This window comes from Podospora bellae-mahoneyi, chromosome 5, assembly GCF_035222275.1.
Source record: "Podospora bellae-mahoneyi strain CBS 112042 chromosome 5, whole genome shotgun sequence".
Classification (NCBI taxonomy): domain Eukaryota; kingdom Fungi; phylum Ascomycota; class Sordariomycetes; order Sordariales; family Podosporaceae; genus Podospora; species Podospora bellae-mahoneyi.
In genome coordinates, this window is record NC_085884.1 from 3,837,777 (window position 1) to 3,859,307 (window position 21,531).

The following is a 21,531-nucleotide window of genomic DNA, read 5'->3' on the forward strand; positions in this document are numbered from 1 at the left end:
TATATATATACGGAGGAACTGGCGGGTGTAGATAGACAGTTCCGCAGTATGCAATTCAATAGTTATATTCACGGTATCTTGTGATTACATTGAGACATCTGTTGTGCACTGTTTAGCTGCACCGAACCAATTGTTAGAAGTTGCCTTTAACCAGTATCCCATTCAGAGGTTCTGTACAGGGGTTCGTTATAGTTCGTCACACTTTAGTATGTGGAGCTTGACCTTTACTACTAGTTACTATAGCTTCCCAGAAGCAATATAGCATTCTTCTCGTTTCTAGAATCCTTAAAGTAGGCTAAAGTCTATTGGAAATAGCCATATTTAGTATTAAGAATTATAAATATTATACTATAATAGTTAAAGCTAACTACGTCGCTAGGTCTATTGTTAGAAATAATAGATAGGCGAGCTAAGACGTCCCACGAAGCCTTGACGCGGTGGCTTTGCTACCCTGCAATACAGAACTCTATACCGTCACTAAAATTTAAAATAATTCGATAAATAATAGTACAACGTTCCATCGCCTTTTCTTAACCCCGATTTACGCTCTTAGCATATAGTCTCTAGGTCTTTATATATCGGTCGGGTACTTAGTTTATTTTATTATTTATTTTCAGCTCTATTACTTTACACTACATTAGACTCACAGAACTTTACCGCCGCCTTCGGAGGAAATTAGAATGGTCACCTATCGGACATTAAGTAAAATTCAGAAAGGACTACGAAACTGATATACTTTAAAGGCTACATTTTGTTTAATCTTATAGTTGCTGTAACGTCGAAGTCGAAATATTACCGTATTACGGTAACTACAGATACGCTCCTTGATTTCCAATCCTGGGTTCGCGACAGAAAGATTTAGGAAGACTTTGGGCTAGTACCTTATAGCAGCTGTCGCTACATTGCGTAGTTTCTGTGCATGGAGATGAAACTGTTGCTTGGGAAGATTTTTGGAACAGGCTCTTAAATACATTAACAATGCCGTCAGTTTCGAGGTAAGTACTTCATACAATCTCAGCTCGCTATATAACATTTACTTTGCTCTAACATTATCCTCCCTCAAACAACAGTTAGAAACCACCCTTAACCCGGAATCTTTAGATAACTTCATATTCGATGAGTCTTGCAACCGGTCTAAACTCTACTTTTCTCTTCTTGAAATCTTACGGACCTCGTCCAACATAATTAGGAGCACTTTTAGTAACTGGTCCAGCATAGAAAAAGAGTGGCAGCAGGACACTAGGCTTCAGCACGCGTGGCCGGAATATAATCGTCAGGTAGCTTTCTATAATTGGAACAAGCCTACTTTAGCTCTTAGGGATCTATATAAACGACTGGACAATTAAATTATTCGGAAAATGAAAGAGCTCTAAAAGTGTTCGTGATGGTATAGGAACTTCTTCTTTGCCAGGGCCGTATTCCCATAGTTCAGTTTTGCTGACCTCTTTAAAGCTGTTCAACGCTACATCCCTTCGCGAATTAACAAAGAGCATTACCCTAAATCGAGCTATCTACGTCTTTACCATTATCACCGTGATTTACACCCCAATTGGCTTCCTTGCAATATATGATTTGATCATATATATCTTGTCTTCTTTTTTAACCTCCAGGTTACATTCATGAGGACTTTCGTGGGATCTGAATGGTTTTATGTATACCGGCCCATGGGTTAAACGAATAGCAAAAGTACTTCTGTTGTTTTTGATCACACTCCTACTGATCATGCCAGTGGTTTTTTGCAATCTCACCAACACCTTGTCGATCAGAATCTTCGTAGTCATGGCATGGACAATCTCTTACCTCGTCATACTCTTCGCGTTAACCAAGTCAAGGACCGTGGACTTGGTGTTGGCAGGTGCAACGTGAGTTCTCGAGCCCACCCTCCCCAAGACTTTTGCGTAGCCTTGGTGTGTACTCATACGAGACTTTTAGGTATGCCACCGTTCTTATTGTCTTTGTGTCCAGTACCACGGACCACTAGAATATTAGGAATGGCAACAACACAGCTTTCTGGGGATAGCAGCCTTTTCAGCCGGTCGTTCTATAGATCTTGGTTTATATATGCTACAAAACATCCATGCACACACATCACACATAAAACGAACGTGCGACCACTTCACTTGACCCCCAGATTACCACAGATCGGCGCGGGTACGTCTTGAACCTACTCTGGGTCCAAACAAGCCTCACAAACGCATAATCCTCAGGACTACCTGCGATCGTGGGAACCGTTCACTAAACTCACTCCCTCCATCCTCAGATCAGCCAGGCTGATTATAAATGCGGCAAAAACTCCGTCCACTCCACCGTCTCATACAACCCCCTCGGCGCCCCCCTCAAACTCACAAAAGCCTCCACAACCAAATACACCCTCGCAACCACAAAAGCCCCCAAAACCACATACACCCCCAGCCTGCGTCCCCACCTCACCAATTTCCCCCGCCCCTTGCCATCTTTCCCCGTCAAAGTAATCGGCATAGAAGGATTAACCCCCGAAACCCACCCATCAAACCTAGGCCAGCACTGCCTCGCAGAGAAAAAACCCCACAACACCACACCCGAAGCCGTTATCGTCAACGCAGAAACAATCCACAGTATCCTCTCTGCCTCTGCAACAAAGCTAAACGTCTCGAAATTGTTGAAGCCCGCTGAGCAATGCAGCGCTCCATAAGCTGCGGCTGTGGCAGCGAGTACGGCACGGAGGCGGTCACGGTGGATGTTGACTTGGCCGAGAGAGAGCTTATGGGGAGAGGGGAAGTTGACTATGTGAGGGGCGAGGTAATCTGCCTCGCCGAAGAAGTGGGCTAGTTTGGGGCCGAAGCCGAGGGTGAAGTAGTAGGGCTGGTAGTCGGGACGGGAGGAGCAGAGGGTGCGCAGGCGGTCGGCGGCGTGGGAGGCGGTTTGGAGGAGGGGAGAGGGGATTAATGGTCGAGTTTGCGCGGTAGGATCGGTGGAGGAGGGAGGTTTTTGAGCGTCGGGGAAGCCACGGCGGCAGTAGCGGCTGTGTCGAATGGAGAAGGTGTCGTATGGAGGCTTGAAGTAATCGAGGCATTGAGGGGAGACCAGGGGTGCGTTCAGGTTGAATTGGTAGCGATAACTGGTGTTTCTTGCATTTTGTGGTCTCTTGCTCTCAGCTGTGGCCGTGTCGGTTTCGGACCAGAGCTGACCAAAGCCGAGGAAGGCAGCTGGGTTCCTGGAGCCAGGTGACCCGATGGAGAGATGGGTAGTAAGTTCTGACAGCTCTTGACGGGAAGTCTGCGATGCAAGTGCTGGTGTTTGATCTGGCGAGGAAAGTGCTGGCGATGGATAACTCTCTGGCAGTCTCCAAATCCTCTCATCATCTTCTTCTTCCACCACATGCACAAAGCACCTGATGTCCATGATTCCGTGCTCATCCACGCCACTTGTCTCTGGTGAGCAGAGGTGCATGAGCGCCAGCGCCTCGCTCATTCTCTCATCAACTGGGAGCAACGTCGGCACCAGAATATCCAAGGGCTTGTGCCACCACAGCAGGTAGATACCCAGCGCACAAGCAACATGCCCGCAGGTGTTGATCTCCAACAAAGATATTGGCAGATGCTTTGCTGCTCGACCGATCACCTGAATCACCATCCACCCAGCCTGGAAACAAACAATGCTCTTTGCCAGCCAATCTGCCTTGCTCTTATCCCTAATCTGAGACTCTTGAATGGTGGGCAGATCCCCCAAGAACGACAGCAGTCTGATACCCTCAGCGGTAACAGTCACTCGCCTCGGCTTTCCATCGACATCCATCCCGGCAGACTCAGGGAGATCAGCCACAAAGCCGCCCATAACGGCAAAGAAGCACTGCCCAATATCCCAGACTTGCCCGTTACCACCCCGACTCTTGACATCAATTTCGATTTGCCCCTTCAGCCAGGTAGCGACAATGAACTGCGCTGCTGCTGTAGCCACAACCACCTCAGGCGCGAAGATTCCGTAGACGACCCATTTCGCCTTGTCGAGAAACTGAAGCCGAAGGCTGTTACTGTGAGACTCGGGTGGTACGTTGAGGTGGAGTGCTGAGAAGACACAAAGTGTGAGGGTAACGACACATGAAAAGACAAGAGAGAAGGTACCCCGCCCATTGGGTTCAGGCTGCCAGCCTATTTTGTCATCCTCTCCAACGACTAAGCCCAAGAAGAGGAGAAAAAGGACGGCGCTAAATGTTGCCATTTGGCTGTAGTACCATCATCATTTTCAGCACTCCTGCTGCACAAGTCAAACCTGGGGTGCGGTTGGGAAGGGCTTTTGACCTGCCCAAGATAACGACAACACATGCAGCTGAAAGATTGAGGGTTTGTGGGCGTTGCTGAGAGGTTGCCCACTTAGTATGAGTGTGCCTGGGTAAGCCGACTCCTCAGCGAATGAGAATGCTACAATTCTCCAAGCTCCGTCTTATGGGCTGACGCATCCACACCTGATGCGACTTTGCTGGATTACTTCCGTGGCTGGGGTTTGTGTCAAGGAGGCTGAAGAAACAAGATAAGGCAGACTGGACAAGATGGGTTAAACCTGCTGTGATGTGTAGGTACCTGGTGATTCTCCAGATTTGTTCGACACAACCATGAGGCCGTAAGCCACGGGGACGGGTTTTGCACGAATACTTCATTTCAGCATCACTGAAAGAGTTCGGTGATTCATTTTCACCTTTGATTGCAACGTTCATCAAGTTTCATCAATTTACGCAAACCTCCCCTCTAGCCCCTACCTGCCATCGCCCTGCGCCACGGCGATCAAAAAGCCACCCTTAATCCCCCGCGCCCTCGCCTCTCTTAGCGTTCTCCTCTCTATTTATCCTCGACCAACAACCCTCACACGCAGTCCCGCTGTGCCAGGGAATAAACCACTCCGAAACCTCATAATACGTCATCATTCACCGCTTCTCCCTCAGGAACCTCAGCAACTCCCTTTTCTACCTGCACACACCTGGTCTCTTTCGCCAGCATGTCCTTCGTCAGCTCCGTAACCTTTGCCTTGTGTTCATCAATCTCGACCTTCATTTCGGAGTTGATCTTCCATTCTGGGGGTTATGGTCTGCTGGACGAGCTGGCGGACTGTCTGCAGCTGCTAGCAAGGGTGACATGTTCGCCCCTAGGTTGCTGCTGCTGCTGTAATCCCGCTGGCTGACAGATCGATATTGACAGGGGCGACATTGCCAGTGACATACTGCTGCTGCTGTAACCAGCTGGCTGAATAATCGACATTTGATATGGCCGACAGTACCACTGGCATATTGTTGCTGATGTGACCCGCCGACATCTTGAGGAGGCGCGCCACTATGGTGAGTAGGAGCGTTGGTCTGAGCCTCCTCCTGTACGGGGTGATCCAACCCGCAGAACTCTGGCCATCTTGACCAGGAGGATGACCATGCTCAACAAGCCCAATAGTAAATCCTGCTGCTGCTGGATCGCGCCACCTCCCTCAGATTTGGCATCCCCGACTTATGAGAAAATGTCTTCCAAGCTGACCCCCGAGCTCTATCCAGGGTGGTCAATGAGATGAAACGGTCCCCGGCTTATCTTATAGACAGAGGCCTCAAGCCAAGTTAAAACAATGATATTTTTGCCTAAGCTAATCTTACCCTAAATCCAGCTTGGTTTACTAGCTTGACTTTTCATACCTTTTTTTTATCTATAGATATTAATAATAGCCCATTCTTAATATTAAGATTGTTATCAAAGTATATTCAAAGCCTATTGCAAAGGTTATTAAGGATTTGAAAGGTCTAAATAATGAAAGATTTTTATTTTTCTATTGCTAATTAATAATTAAATCTTCGTTTGTTATGCTTTTATTTTCCTAGATTATTATTTTTAAAATAGCATTTCTTAAGTACTAGTAACAGCTATATTATTAGGCTTTTTTATAATACCTATTGACTTTATTTCTTTTAACCTTTTACAAGTTTGAAATATTTTAAATGTGAAATATTTAACGGTATTATCTTTGAAAAGTAATTTCCTCTAGAGTATAATTATTATTACCGGGATTACCACATTTAGTATTCCTGAATTAGAAATCCTTTACTCCTTTAACAAATAATTTCTCAATAAAAATTAATATTATACGCAACTATTGAAATTATAGTATTATTGATTAGCGCTTTATTTATCATCATAATAAAGTATATATTTAATAACAATCTTTAAGTTAAGTGATACCTTTGTGCTTTATTAAATTTTATGCGTAATATATGATTCTTTAACGCTAATACTAATGAAAAAATGTAATTAGATTTATTAATTTCATTTCCTTCATATTTCAAATATTAACCTAAGTATAGATAATACTATATTTAATTTTAACCTTTACTTTGTAACTACCGACTATCTTATAATGGTCTTTAACAATCATGATATTATTTATCAAAAGAATATAATAACTGCTGGTTTGGGGTGCGGCCACAGGCCTGATGGTATGAGTAAGGAAGTGGGGCTCTCTGAGGATTCGGGGGTTCAAGGGTCATGTATATAAGCGGTCTGTTTCGGACATTCTATTTTAGACAGATCATCGACTTCTATTTCTTCGTATTTTTGCGCTTTGCATGCGTGCAGGCAGTTCTGGCCCTCTGATCAGGCCGATCCGGTGCTTACTGTGTGGCCTGCGAGCCCACAAAGTCTTTTGTTTGTCCTACGTGAAGTGCGGCCTTCGAGCGAGCCACCGTCACGCAGGTGTGTTCATTCAGAGCCCTGTTGAGGGTATATTTGTGGTGTTGTGGTTGTTTTTGTGTGTTTTCTCACCATTTCACTGTTTAACGTTAAAAACTGTTATCAAGGTATATTAAGTTTTGATTTTTTAATCAAATACTGTGACGAACCCCTATCCAGAACCTCTGAAAGGGATACTGGTTGAAGGCACTTCTGAACAATCCTGGTTCGGTACAGCTAAACAGTGTACAACAATGGCTTGTCTCGATCACAACAGTCTAGATGCCAACGATTGTGACTTGAATTACATACCGCGGAACTGTCTATTTACACCAGCCAGTTCCTCCGTATATATAGACCTAATGCCAAGCCGTATTTACTTCTGCTCAGTGTCCTTGGCACACTGATCATGACTGCTTGGTCTGCTCAGTGCCCTGAGCGTACTGATCAGTCGTTCCTTACTGTGATTGGCTCTCTTATACATTCTTCCGATTGGCCCCTGCTCCCGTGGCCCCACAACCCGTCCTGTACCAGGGTTGTGACAAGTGGGACACACCGGACCAATCAGGGCTGGACCGAGCGATCGAGCGGGGCTCACGGTCCACGGTCCCAAGGTCTATATATACGGAGGAACTGGCTGGTGTAGATAGACAGTTCCGCAGTATGCGATTCACAGTTGTATTCACGGTATCTTGTGATTACATTGAGACATCTTGTTGTGCACTGTTTAGCTGCACCGAACCAATTGTCAGAAGTTGCCTTCAACCAGTATCCCTTTCAGAGGTTCTGGATAGGGGTTCGTCACACCACTGCCTCCCAAAACCGTGACAAAACTTTATTAGTGAAATATTATAGATATTTACGAATATTAATATTTGCCTACTTTGCTAAAAAATCGCGCCGAGAAAAACTACCGGAGGCTTTATAATCCAGTGATATAAGATAAGCTGTCATTACTTCAAGCCAAGCGAAGGCCCTGGGTTACCTTCGGCTTGGCTTGGCTCATCTCATTGACCACCCTGGCCCTGTCCGTAATGACTCTGTTCCCAGCCCGTAGAACCCGGGTCAGCATGTGTCTCCGCCACATGCCTTTCCACCCCAACTGTACCCAGATCATTTCCTTGACCACCGGCCTCCAATGCATCTACTCCTGTCCCCATGTTGTTCACTGGTGCTTCGGTGTGATACATCGTATTGTTCTCATGTTGACCTAGTATCGCTTGTGTTCAGCGTCCAGGATTAGCAGTCTACTGTTGTTCATGTACAACCATGACCAGAAACTTACACCACTCAGCAAGTGACTGTTCTTCAATTAGACCCTGCTGTCATGTCAGACAGGCCTGAAAGAGGTTGTGTTCATTCCAGGATGTCTCAAGACTAAGTGGGCACCCTGAGTGGGGGCAACACCAGCCTCCCATCCCATTTCCAACGGTATTGGTAATGTGGTTATGATAGACATCTAGATTGGTCACACGGCCACATGGAGTGGGACTACAGGCATACAGGATGGCAAAGTCCGTATTTGTGTGGCAGCTGGGACACTTGTATCGTACGTTGATATACCTTTGGGAGTGCCTTCGGAGTGGAAGTTAAGAGTACAAGGCGGTCGATCTCTGAGCATAGAAACCATAACAGGCTGGACAGAAATTAAAAACAGATGTCTTGGGACTTGCACATGGACGGGATCAAGATCAATTTCATATGAAATGACATGGTATACTGTACCACGGTAACGTAGTCCGACTTGAAAAGCGTTCTGTGTAAATCATGAACAAGTTTGCTATTTGTGGTGGGTTTATAGGTTTTCATCATGTTTCCTTTGATGAGGACCAAAGGTGCAGTGTGGAAAGCCAAGTTTTGGTGAAGACGTTGTGAACGTGACGATCGACGTGTGATGTCAAAATAAGCTCTTGTCCATCCCTGTCTAGCCGCTTGGCAGCCACCCCTTTTTAGCTCTCCACCCGCCTTTGCCATTCCGACACCAGCTCCACCATTTCCATAGCACACTCCCAACTCCCAGCCTCATTCACATCACCAACCCCGTCGTAAACAGCCTTCTCTGGCCAAGGGCATATGGGTCGTTGAATGAACACGCCCGTGTTTGAGTCAGTTGGCCGATGCCATGTCGTGGCAACAAGCTTGTCGACCACCTTCCCCTCCTCGGTCCACGCCATCAGTGCCAACAAAGCATCATGGTCGACATCCTCAAACCCCGGTACGGACCAAGTATCGCTCCCCATAAGTCCCGCCTGAAAAGCGCTTCCAATATTCCATGGTGCATTCGGCTTGCAATCCGGTGTTGAAAAACAGTGTCCCATGCCAGGAATTTGGAAATACCGAATGAACTCACGTACCCCATCCAAGTCGCCCCTAAAGGTGTCAATTGTCTTGTTATAGTACCACCAGGACCCCTTCTCCGGTACCAGGCCATCTGCCAAACCATGATACAAGATCACCTTGCCACCTCGGTCCTTGAAGTTGGAGATGTCGTACTGGATAGCTGAAGAATGACCAGGATCCAGTCTTTGTGCCTTGTCGATAATATCCTTCCCAAGCTTTGAGGTACCAGCCCAATCCAACTCGTTGTCGTCATTATCAAGCAGAAAGTCTCTAACATACCCCAAGCCATACGGGCTCGGTACCGTCCCACCTAACAAGATCAGCCACTGATTCTCAGAGCTGAGTGTCAAACCAGGGTACAGCAACTCCCCATCTTCGGATAGCCACCCTTCATAGACCTTCCTAGCTGTCTCTGCCTGCTCTGCAGTCAGGCACTTGCTGATGTTTGTCCCAAACTCTGAGCAAACCAAGGTTCCAAGATCAAACTCGCACTTGTCAGGACTGCTGACAATGCCATCCTGTACTCCATCCACATTGTCACACTGTTTGATGACCTCTTCGAGTAGCAAGGAGAACTTGTTCAATGGAATATGGTACGGGTTCGAGTCGTCGGCAGGCACATTGTACAAGCCAATCTGCATCAAGAACGGGTTCAGCCGTGCTGTCCACCAGGCAGGGGCCCCAATCAGTGCGCCATCGAAGCTGTCGGGGAATTCCTGTAGCTCTCGCAATCCCTGGCGGCCACCGGTCGAACAACCGCTGTAGTATGTCCAGAGTTTGTCATGGTCAGGTTGTTGGTAATATCTTTGAAAGATCTGTTTGCCCAAAACAACGGAACCATGCATGGCTCTCCAGCCCCAGAGTTCTTTCTTCTCGGCGTGGCCATTTGCCCAGGAGGTCTCGAGAGCAGTCGAATTGTGACCGGTGTCGGTCGAGAGGGCGGCCATGCCGTGGTGGGGACCTGCTGCCCTGTTTTCTTGTTGTCAGCACCGATCAACAGTGCAAATGATTGCGGCGAAGGCGATGCCAGGACCAATCGGACCTCGGTACTCACATGTCAAGCCAGTTGATACCACCGGAGAAGCCCCCATTTCCCACCACGAGCAACCTCTTTGTCGAAGGGAGCTTATCAGGCAAGAACAGTCCAAAACGGTAGCTCGCCGTGGTGGAGTAGTCGATTTGGAAGGTGACGGCGCATAGCGGAGGGAGATTGGTGGGGTTCACTGGGTATGCAGGGTCGGAGGCTCCTTCACCGTAGGAGCCGTTCGCAGGGACAGGGGTCACGTTCTCTACGGTCGCAGACGTATTGAGGGTATGCAAGATAGAGGAAAGATAGTGAGAATTGCATTTTGGATGTCTGGCCTGCCGGTCATCGTGTTGTCCTTGGGACTGTCGAGGTTGAAAATGGTGATTGCGTTTGCATGTCGATGTGGTGGGGGCGGAGTGGAGATTTGGGAGAGCGGAAGGTGATGTAAGGGCGTGGAAGTTGCTGAGGAGTATCGCGATTGCTGTTGTTATGATGAAGCGCCACAGGGTCATCGCTTATTACCTTGGTTGCAAGAATATTTGGATGTGAAGGATTAAATGAAGCAGTTTTGAAGGGGGGTCGTTCAGACGTCAAGTGCAGGGGGAAGATATATACCAAATCGGCGGTTCAACATGTACTGACAGCGGCAATAGTGATTTGGGGTGAGACATGGGGTTTGGGGAGAACTGGGTTCATTGCTACGGTATTCCTGGTGTGGCAGAGGGACTGGGAAGGTGGCATTGTGGACAGCTCGTTCTGCCACTTGCTATTTGGCCGAATATCCAGCGTGATTATTTGCAGTCGAATTGGTGACTTTTCAAGGTCATTTAGGTCATTATTGGACGCTTCTCAATCTGATCAGATGACGGGTAGCAAGTCCGTGCCGGGCCAAGTGATCCTGGTGGCTGGGATTCTAGACTCGAGCTTCCAAACAGTAAAGCTCTCCAGGCACACTGGAAAGGTCATTGTGACGGCAATAGGAGACTAGGGAGCAGCTGTTCCCGGGAGCATCCATGGACACAGTTCTCTAGTCGGCAACTGCTAAATCGATCAGTCTACCTTTCCCCAAACACTACTGAAAAGTCCCTTTTATAGTGACGACAGCTGCAAATCATACAACTTCTATCCTTCTACGTCTAATCCCGGCCCAATCCCGGCCTAATGATCTATTCCCGTCGCACCAACACCGACTCTCCGATAGCGGCTGAGACCCGGGGAACCACCAACCTCATCCAGTAGTATAAAAGTAATATGTCGTCTTGTACCGCAACACAAATGTGTTATCAGTTTCGACGTGCCAGCACATCCGTAGGCAAGATAGCCTGGGAAAGACGAAGACATCCGAGGTAGCTGTCCGGCTGTCCAGAGATATCCACGACCAGAATTGATTGCCATCTGACGTAATGGATTATATTCCCTTCATTCCAGAAGTCAAAAACGGTACATCCAATTGATCCCGCTTGGCCTTGGCGTGTACAAGTGGCAGCTCAGCTACCGTGTCTTCTAACACAAGAACCTCAGTGCCCATGGTGGTAGCACGGAAGGTTGGCAGTTTGTTGAAATCCAGGGTCATGGAACCGCGTGCTACCACGAGATCGGATTTCATCGAATCGGAAAGAGTGTTGAGGTAGACAACGCGACGCTGACAACATGCCCAAAACCATGAGGGTAACGTTGGCGGGACTTCGAAGTGCTTGTCCCCATCATTTCCGTTATTAGTGCTTTCATCATCACTACTCGCAGACACAGTGCTTTGGTCCTCCGCATCTGCATCAATGGAGACCTGGCTGCTGAGTCAGCCCATCAGCCTCGTTGTATGCCTCCTTTACAACGATATTTCCACCATTCCTCTCAACTGGCCGCCGACTTTCGTTAATTTATAGCAAGCCCATGTGAACCGATCGCTCTCACAGCCCAAACATGTATCCTCCAAGATCATTCATCTGGCTAAAGCTTTGTGCAAGACCAGCAATCGCAAGTAAACGGCCCTTTCGTGTAGGCCAGGGAGCACCTTGGATATGTCTCAACGAGCCGATACCAGTACACAAAGGCCTGGAATGAATCGGTCACAGACCACTTGCTATCCTCTGGATGGCGAAGCAGGGTGCTCCCTGATATAATGTCATCAGCAATCGGACCAGCCGCATCATCGAACAAGACATGGTGGTCTACAAGTGCAAGAGTCGTCGTGACAGAACCCGTTCTTGAAACACCCAACCCCATCAGTTGAGAAAGCTTCCCGTAACTTGATCGCCAAAAGAGCCCAGGAAAGGTTAGGTGGGCGAGGGTACGATGGGGGTTGAAGAAGTAGCTGTGTGAACGCAGTGCTAGTGTCGGTGGAGGTTTCAGGCTGGCATCCAAAATCCCGGTTGTGCTGTCTCGAGCGGTGTGATCTGAGATCGTGCAGGAGGCATAGCTGTAGACTGCAGCCATCCGCGCAGACTGGCGAGCCCAGTCGTCGGCGTCGTCCTGTAAGATGCACAATGCACCAATCCAGAGGTACCGATGCCGCAGTGACCACCTTGACTGTTGACCCTGATAACATCTTTCGAACTGCTGATACAGTCAGATTATTAATGTTAGAAGCACCTTCCACTCCCAAATCAAGTACCCTCGTCGGAAGAAGTTCCCCTGACATTGCTGCGCTGGTCGAGGCCCCTGAATGGTCACCTGTGGCGTTGATGCGGTCATATTGTTGGCCTGGTAGCTTGGCAACACTGACCCCAACTCGTGACCTCATGGCTTTCCAGCATCCTGATCTCGGTGCCCTGAATGAAGCAGGTGTGTTAGGATCCGAACCAAAAGTTTCCCCAGCAGGAGTACTGATACCAAGGCGACTTACAAGCTGCAAGACTCCGTTTCCCAGCTCCAAGGAATAAGAACCCGGTTGGGTGATTTTCTCTTTGTCCTATTCCTGGAGCGAAGTAAGCCAAAGATCCAACTGGCCCACGGGCATTGTATGTGTGTTGGTAAATGTTGCACCCCAATTCAGCGCCATCCGGAGATGTTGAAGCTGATGAAATGCGGATGCAAGATGAGCCCCGTGGAAATGCAAACCATGGATGTGCTAGCGGAATCTTCCCTATAATAAGTTCCTTGATATAGAGCTCCAAGCCATGACTGATGCCAGATTCAGAATCTCCGATTATGTATCTCGCGGACCTGCAGACTTGTTCATTCATAAGTTCGGTCCATATCGGCGGTGCAATATTGCCTTCCTCGCGGCCGAAGTTGGCGCCAAGCATCCGAAGAAACCAGGATTGAAAGTACCCTTCTTATTGGGGCATCTCATACACCAAATAAATCGTGCATGTATCGAATACACCGTGGGTACCGGCTGCCTGGGAATTTCACTACGCTTCAAGCACATTGTACCAAGATTTCAAAGTGAACTCGCTAGATCGATTTTTCACTACCAGGGGGACAGGCCGCCGCTGACCACCCTTTTACCAGAATGGATAGTCGAAAGCGCTCAACCGCCTATTATGAAGCTGTCGCAAGAAGATTTAATCTCTAGGTTGAGGGAGTTTGAGAGTGCTGTAATTTGTCTGTATTGTGAAGGCACGGCATCCCCTTGGAATCATGAGGACAACGAAACTTGTTCTACCTATGGAGAAGTAACTCGCCTTTAGGTGCGTCATGAATTCTTTCAATCAGATGATCTAACTGGATCTTCTCTGTGTAAAAGCGCTTCGTGACTCGCACGGTTGGAAGCGTGCTTTTGAACCCATGCAGCCGACAGAGAGCGTCTTTCAAAGTTCTGTTCCGTATTATTGGAACCACTCTTGACATTGGAAGGACCTGTATCAAAAATGAGCATTTTATAAGGTAAGCAAGATACCTGGCTTCTGTAAAGGACCTTTTTCGCACGTTTTGACCTATCATAGGACAATGCGCAGACTTTTCTTTCTGCTGTGTTACATCGTTGACCGTCAGGAAATCCAATATGGTATCCAAGAGTGGGCTGTGCTAGAACCTATGATTTTTGGTCCAAGAAAAGATCAGGACTGGATGTCTGAGGAGGACTTGATACGGAAACTGGGAGGCTATCACCACATAGCTCCCATTCACCACTGCTTCCCAAGTTTGATTGCGGGTGAGTGCGACAACGCATTGAACGCTGATTGTCCCTATATCGAAGCCATGCGACATCACATCTTTCAGGCATAAACCCTATCGCACGTGCCATCATCATGAAATAAAAAAAAAACAGCTCATGAAGGCAATAGAGGGTGATCCGGATGGACCACTCGACAGAATCGCAGGGTGCACAAGTATTGTTTATTGTCTACAATGGCCAGAGGGAGTTCGGTGTCTCCTCCAAACGTGTGCCAAAAGCCTCATCGACACAATCTCAGATGACATAAGTTCGGAATCAGGCTACTCTCCAATCATGATCCTGGCAAGGCGAGCGCATGAGCGTGATGAGTATCTCAAGTCCGCGGACGTTCTCTGCCTAGCTCGGAGTTGAATATGCCTCTTGGCTTTATCATATCAGTCAAGGATTCTTAAATCTTTTCGTCGGACGCCTAGCCCAAAGGCGGAGGTCACTGGTCAAACTAGGGCAGCGCGAGTTGGGGGTATACCGGGATTGGGATATGAGAGTGATGATGGACAAAGAGGCCCCCCTACTATATGAAGCATTAACAAGTGCTGGAATTCCGGTCTCTTCCCATCTCTCAGTCCCGGCGCGGTACTGTGCTGTATTTCACAGCCTTGACATCGGTATTCAAAACTTTCCGGTACTGTGGCAACACGCATTTCGTTATTACGACTGTTATAATGATATTCGACTGACTTCAGTGATTCTTTGGCGGAACAAAGAGTTTAGCATGAATCTTCAAGTAGAGAACGTCTAGGTTGAGGAGCGAAAAAGGTTGCTTGGATGGACATGGCTGCAAAGTCATGGCTGTCTTGACATGAGGCAGAGAGATCCGAGGAATCTGGGGCTGAACCGATATTCCACCGGTTGGCACTACATGTCTTCTATGATCGGACTCACAGCGACCAGCGACATGTGCTGGGGCAATCCCCCACCGCAAAGAGGGGGACATTACAATCCACCTTTGGCATGGGAGATGGTATCGAGATTACTGCGAATTGACAGCAGAGACCGATTCAAGTGCTGGTGTACGCCTAATATGGGTGGCTGCTCCGGACTCACATCCCTTGGAAGGAATATGGTTCCACACTTTCAGTACTCATATACCTCAGGAGATATAGCACGAATAGGTAGCCTCCCGACCTGTTCTGGCGACATATCCTGACCCACCATACTCCAGATTCCATGGAACATATCGCTCTTCACCAGAAAGCATCTCTGTGCGTTTTTCAGTTTCTTACGTTTGAAGCACTGGACATAACGCATACTTGCTGCATCCTGGAAGACCTAGGCACACTCGAATCATATGGACCCCCTAATCCCATGAAGAGAACCTTTCATAACATAGCCAAGAGAACAAAGATCCCCAAACTCAAACACTACAATTGGGCATTACCTTCCTCCCTCTTGGGTATTCATGTTCACATAAAACCGTGGCAGGAGATTAAATATCAGATAGACATAACGGAATCACCCTGTGTTATCGCCAATTGCGACAACAAAATTATCCAGGAAATCATGGCGGACACTTCGGAGCAAGAAAACGCCCGCATGCTTCAACAGCTCATTGCAGAATTTGAAGAACCTTTGTCCCAACTCGATACATCGGATCCACGATCCTTGGAAAGATTTATATGGGGTCCGTGGCGCCAGCGTATATCGGAACTGTATGCTGTCAATCCCAAGGTTATTGCACAGATGAAGGAAGCTGCTAGCAATGTTACCACTTGTAAGTACACATACCTGTTTGTTTACCTGCTTTAAAGCCCCTCGCAGAGAAGAGCTCACCATGTGGTTCACAGATGAAATACCTGTTCGACTGCAGACCTTACTCGGCAAGAAATTCTCCCTGCTTCGTCTGGACACCGAGGGCACAAGTTCTCAGATGAAAAATGTGGAAGAGAGCTAAATAAATAGGAACGAGACTGTCCGTATTGCAACGTCATGGTACCAGAATAGCCGGAGGAAAATGAAGGCAGGGAAAAGGATACCAAGGGAAAGCAGAAGGCCACAAAATAGTCAGGTGCAAGTACCAGGTAAACAATAACATGGTGAAAATTGCCTAATGGGAAAGCAGGTAGATGGGGTCAATATTTATCATATGGCTTTCATGTTCAAATATTGATTCGATGGTGGAAAAGTTGAGATTGCTTATGCCTTCATATCTGGTATCAAATGAACCTCATCCCGTGAATTCTAAGCATAAAGCTGGTTCCTTGTTACCCATGCCCTGCCTAACCATTGCGCCCTACCGTCTATTGGATATCACAGAAAGAAAACATTAAAAGATTAGGTACTGTATCCAAACCCAAACCAAAACAAGACACCTTAAGCCATCCCCATCTCAACTGGCTTCCCCTTAACGCTGTTCCACTCTACAAACACTGCTCCAAGAATACTGATCGCCGACAAAGCAGTGAACACCGTAAAGGTCTGCGTCAGCGCATCATTAAAAGCCCAAGTAACAGCGCCCAAATCCTCCGGTCGAACCACATTCTCCACGCTCGTAGCCCCAACATGCAGAATCGTCATCGGATCCGGCATATCAGGCACATACTTGGCAACATTCTCCACCAGCTTATTCGTAAACACATTTTGCGACACCGCCACAAACAACGCCGCCCCGAGTGTCTGCAAGAAAATGATCAAGCTCGCCCCCGTCGGCACATCCTCAATACTCAACACCGTCTGCACAGCCATCAACGGTTGCTGAAACCCAATCCCAATCCCCGCCCCAACAATAATCTGATACCCAATCCAAGCCCCCGCTCCCACATCCGGCGTGAACGTCGTCGTCAACCCAAACCCAATACTCGACAAGATCGAGCACGCAATCATAAAAGGCACATACTGCCCCCAAATCGTCACCGCCGCCCCAGCAATAACACTAACCAACACCAACGAAATCAACATGGGCAAGTTCATAATCCCCGACCCAACCGCCGTGGCATCCTTGACCGACTGGAACCAAATCGGATAATAGTACGCCGCTCCCAAGAAAGCCCCTCCAATCATCATGATGAAAAACCCCGAACTCCAGACACTCCTCTTCTTGACAATCCTCGGGGGGACAGTCGCCAAATCCCCCTGGTAAATCTGCACTCCGACAAAAATGATAATCAACACCCCAAACAGCACAAACAGCAGGATAACCCTCCAGCTGTTCCAGGCGTACTGCGTCCCTCCCCACTGCAGCGCAAGCAACAAGCAGATAATCGCCGGCATAAACACCGCCGTGCCAAACGGATCGAACCGCATGATTCTCTGCGCGAGCGTGTCATTGTTCTTGATCTCCCTCTTTGGATCGGGGAAGATGAACATGATCACCGCGATGGTAACAGCACCGATGGGCAGGTTGATGTAAAAGCACCAGCGCCAGGTGACGTGATCAGTGAAGGCGCCGCCCATAAGAGGGCCAGAAATGGAGGCGAGACCGTACATGCTGCCAATAGCGCCGGTGTAGATAGGGCGTTTGGCAAGGGGGACGGAGTAAGCCAGGATGGTGAGGGCACCAGAGAAGATACCCGCCGCACCGACACCGGCGATGGCGCGCCCGATGATGAGGGTAACACTATTGTTCGCGACGGCGCAGATAAGGGAGCCGACCTCAAAGATGAAAATGGCGATGAGGTAAACCCATTTGATGGAAAAAAAGGTGTAGAAACGGCCAAAGAGGAGTTGGAAAGCGGCGGTGGTGAGGAGGTAGGCTGGTGAGAAAAACACAGATTAGTTTGACTGTCGTGTGAAAGGGGGAAACCAGGTAAGGGTGAGAACAACATACCACTGGCATACCAACCCACGTCTGGCAAGCTCTGGAATTGATCCGTAATTTTGGGAATAGCAGTCGCAATGATCGAGTTGTCAAGTGCCATGAGAAAGACGCTCAGGCACAGGGCAGTGACAATGGCGGCGAGCTTGATACCTGTTGGGTACTCCTCGCCATCTTCTCTTGTCTTGGAGGGCTCGAGCTTCTTGCTGCCAGCTTGGGAGACGGCGGTGGGCTGCTTGGCAAGAATGTTGTCCGTCTTCTCATTGTCAGCTGCTGATGTGGTGATTTCTGGTTGCTTGGAGACCTTTTCCGTCGCATCGGTTGAAGAGCCGGCGTCAATGTCTGTCCTGTCCCCAGAGTTGGATACCTTCTCGTCGTCTGATATGCTCTTGGAACTTGGGGCGACGGTCGGTGCTTGTGACTCGGCTGTCAGCCCGTCCGTCGCTGGCTTGTCCAGCGAATTACTAGCCATGATGCAGTTCCCAATGTGTGTCGAGTGCTGTTTGAGTTGCGAGGTATAGATGGAGGTTGCTGAGGATGATAGGGGAAGTGGGGATAGTTTCAGATGGGACAAAAGAGAGATCAGAATCTCGGGGCGGGACCCTGACGTTGTTATATCTTCAGACTGTCTAACTACTGTGAAAGAAAAAAAGTACCGGCTGCCGCAGGGGGCCTTTTTACAGTAGAGGAAAGTAGCCGAGCGTAGGTAGGTAAGCTGGGCGCTGTGCCTTCAACACGGTCAGCTCAGCGGACCGGAGATAAATGTACCACTGGAGATAGGAATTGGACCGCACCCCGACCCATGATTGCGGTGGCTTGCTACCAAGACATCTTGGGGGCCTTCAAACGAGACGGGCATCGCGAGAAAGTGCTCACGCCTGCCGGCTTGCAGGTCCCCGAGACAAGACGCCCGGGACTTGAGCGACTTGGAGCTATGGCAAGGTCCAGGTGTCACGGAACGTGGGGCAGGTATCCGTAAGGTCGGGCTCCAAGGATCAAAGAAACGGTGCTCTTTGATGTGTGGGCTGGAGAGTTGTCAAAGAAGCGGACAGTTTCTGTGGGGAGGCTTCCGGAGCGAATTGGTAAGCGACCAAACGGGGGAATTTTGGACCGATTGTGATGTGTTAGTAAGGGCGTCTCGAGAAAATGGAACTGATTGATAACAGTGACGTTCCACAGAGCGTGACTGAAACCGACATGCTGTCGCCAACGGAAGTCGTGCCAAGAGCCTCCTTCTGCAATGCTGCCCCAGCTGCATCCCCAAAAATCCCCTAAATCCCAGCACTTCGGTCTCGGTGATGGCTAAGATGCCGCTAGGGACAGATCCGCGCGGCTGGAAAACTTTGGTTTGCGCCTCTCTCCTCCCTTTGCTTGCTCTCGGCCATCATCCATCGCATCTCAGCAGACCAAGATGTTGCATTGGGTCGAAATTCCAGAATCCTTCTTCTCTGATGGAACTCTGACGAAGATTCCTCGGAAACATTTCTGTCAGAGGTGATGGCCACGCCAAGATGTTGGACGAAAATGCTCTTCTTTTCCTGCGCTGCACCGCGCCTCAGAATCTGGCGGTTCAGGCCGAGATCCCCCCCAAAACACGATTCCCATTCGCTTGATGACTCATTCCCATGATCGGCTGCCCCGTCTTTCAAAGAAGAACAAACCAACAACACCCCAAATTTGCATAAAAAGGCAGCCCTGCTGACTTTGATAGGCCAGATTGCGGATTGCTCGGACAGCGGACCCGAAAACACACCGATCCAAGCGGCCAGCCAACCAATTCTCATCAACTCTTCTTTGTTGTTTGTGATCTGAACTATTGGGCGCCGAGCATGGCACATGTGGCACAGACCAAACCCTCAGGGGAATTTGATCTCGAGGGATGTGACCAAAATCAGGTCCAAGGCCCAAGTTCCAGTGGCTCGCTAGAGTTGACTCCAGGGTCCAACACGCTGTAAACACAGACATCTCACAACATCATCGCAGTGTCACCACTCCACAAGTTTACTCGTTTCTTTGGCTCCGCAAAAGCCCGGGTCGAGTTGCGTTGCAGCAGCACACAACCTTTCACAAAGTCACGTCACTCTAGACTCCGACCACCCCCCACAATCCAATCTCTATTTTTACTTGTGCTATGCCCTCCCTGCACTGATCAACAGTCAACCCGGGTGATCCACCAGCCCGATCAAAAAAAAAACATTTCTCCTCCGGCAAATTAAAACCCCCGGATACCAACGTCGGAATGCAGCCGGTCACAGCTCCACTTTGCCTCCGCATATCCCCGGACTCCATCCTCCGGGGCCGTGAGTGGACCCCGGCACCGAGATTCGCCTGAAGAGGCCTCGACAGAGTTGAAATAATCTATTCGACCCCGCAAGATAAATTGCCAGATCTGAGACAACAGAAACAAAATCTCAGCACGTAACACACGTGGGTCGTCGAGCCCCATCTCGCCTCGACCGGTTGCACCATCGCACCGTTGCCCAGAGCAGATACACGATCTACCGGTAACTTGCAGATGTTTCATCAGATTTAGGGGTAGGTATATCGGCCTGTACTCGACATACGGTAATCAGATGGGTTTTTCACAGTGATGTATCTGGCGCCAAGAAGATCAGAGGTTCAGACCTGGGGATTGTTGAAACCGTGAGGTTCTTTGGAGCCTGCGGGATAACTCACAAGATACATCCAGTATCACGGGCTGGAAGTCCACTCTGCAATCCGCCATGTCGATGTTAGGCATTCGGTAAATATATGTTTTCACTTCGTACCTTACCTGAAAGTGCTTGGCAGGTATACGAGCTTTGAGCCCCCTTTCTAGGCATCTGTATCGCCATCACCGAGACAGGCAGATCCAGTTCTTGAAGAGGAATTGCTCCATACATGCCAGCATTTCCACTGCCGAAGTGTTTATCTAGGAAAATGTTACAGAAGTTACCAACCGTATTCCGTGAAAGGCGAATTCGTGAGGCCATGGGCACACTCGAATAAACCCGATGTCTTGTTCATGCTCTCAACGAGCGTCTCCAAGCGTTTCACTGCGGTAGTGATCTCGTCGATCTTACCGCTGTATTCGTCTTGCAACCTCCTCCCCTCACTCTCCATCTCTTGCAAAGCCTCTCCTATCTTTCCAAGCCTTTGCAAGATGCACTCCCCTGCCTCAACCCTCAAAAGACGTCCTTCTGCCCCTTGTGAGGCCTGTTCGGCAGCATCTTTCAACACCAGTTCGGTGGTAGATATTAGATCCAAGACGTATTTGTTCCAAACTTGCCCCAATACCGTTTCAGTACTCTTGGAGAAGTTAGCAAACAACGAGAACGTGTTGAACGTCTCATTACTATCAACTGTGCGCCACACAATTGTCCCGTGACAGTCAAGCCGTAGCTTGTGCACCACAGCTCCGGCTTCAGCAGCACGTCGAAGTCTTTCCTGATCTTCACTTCACTGCTGTTCCAAACTTGCCAGCGCTTCCCTCAGGTTGTTCAACGCGGTGGTAGGACTCTCCAGAAAATGCTGGAGCAGCTGACAGCATGCAATCATGCCATGTGCGCATTCTATGTCCTTGAGACCTGTCGAAGAAAAGTCCGCGCGAGGATTTTGGATATCCTCCAAATAAGGCATCTCT

At 48.7% G+C, this 21,531-nt stretch overlaps 3 protein-coding genes across 3 annotated transcripts; all 3 read right to left on the minus strand.

The window, feature by feature from the left end:
• Positions 1-2,274: 2,274 nt before the first annotated feature.
• On the minus strand, positions 2,275-4,197 carry QC761_509895 (uncharacterized protein; the record flags this gene model as incomplete). The annotated part of the gene is made up of 1 exon (XM_062880196.1): positions 2,275-4,197. The coding sequence occupies one exon, from the start codon at positions 4,195-4,197 to the stop codon at positions 2,275-2,277; it is 1,923 nt and encodes a 640-aa protein (XP_062731527.1).
• A 3,603-nt stretch (positions 4,198-7,800) lies between these two features.
• Positions 7,801-10,800, minus strand: QC761_509900 (uncharacterized protein). The gene is made up of 3 exons (XM_062880197.1): positions 10,066-10,800; positions 8,375-9,980; positions 7,801-8,253 (listed from the first exon to the last, which is right to left on the minus strand). Exons 1-2 carry the CDS (start codon positions 10,548-10,550, stop codon positions 8,621-8,623), a joined length of 1,845 nt encoding a protein of 614 aa, XP_062731528.1. The 5' UTR covers positions 10,551-10,800; the 3' UTR covers positions 7,801-8,253; positions 8,375-8,620.
• Positions 10,801-16,285: 5,485 nt separating this feature from the next.
• Positions 16,286-19,528, minus strand: QC761_509910 (uncharacterized protein). Its single transcript, XM_062880198.1, has 2 exons — positions 17,922-19,528; positions 16,286-17,847 (listed from the first exon to the last, which is right to left on the minus strand). Exons 1-2 carry the CDS (start codon positions 18,379-18,381, stop codon positions 16,469-16,471), a joined length of 1,839 nt encoding a protein of 612 aa, XP_062731529.1. The 5' UTR covers positions 18,382-19,528; the 3' UTR covers positions 16,286-16,468.
• Between the last annotated feature and the right edge of the window lie 2,003 nt (positions 19,529-21,531).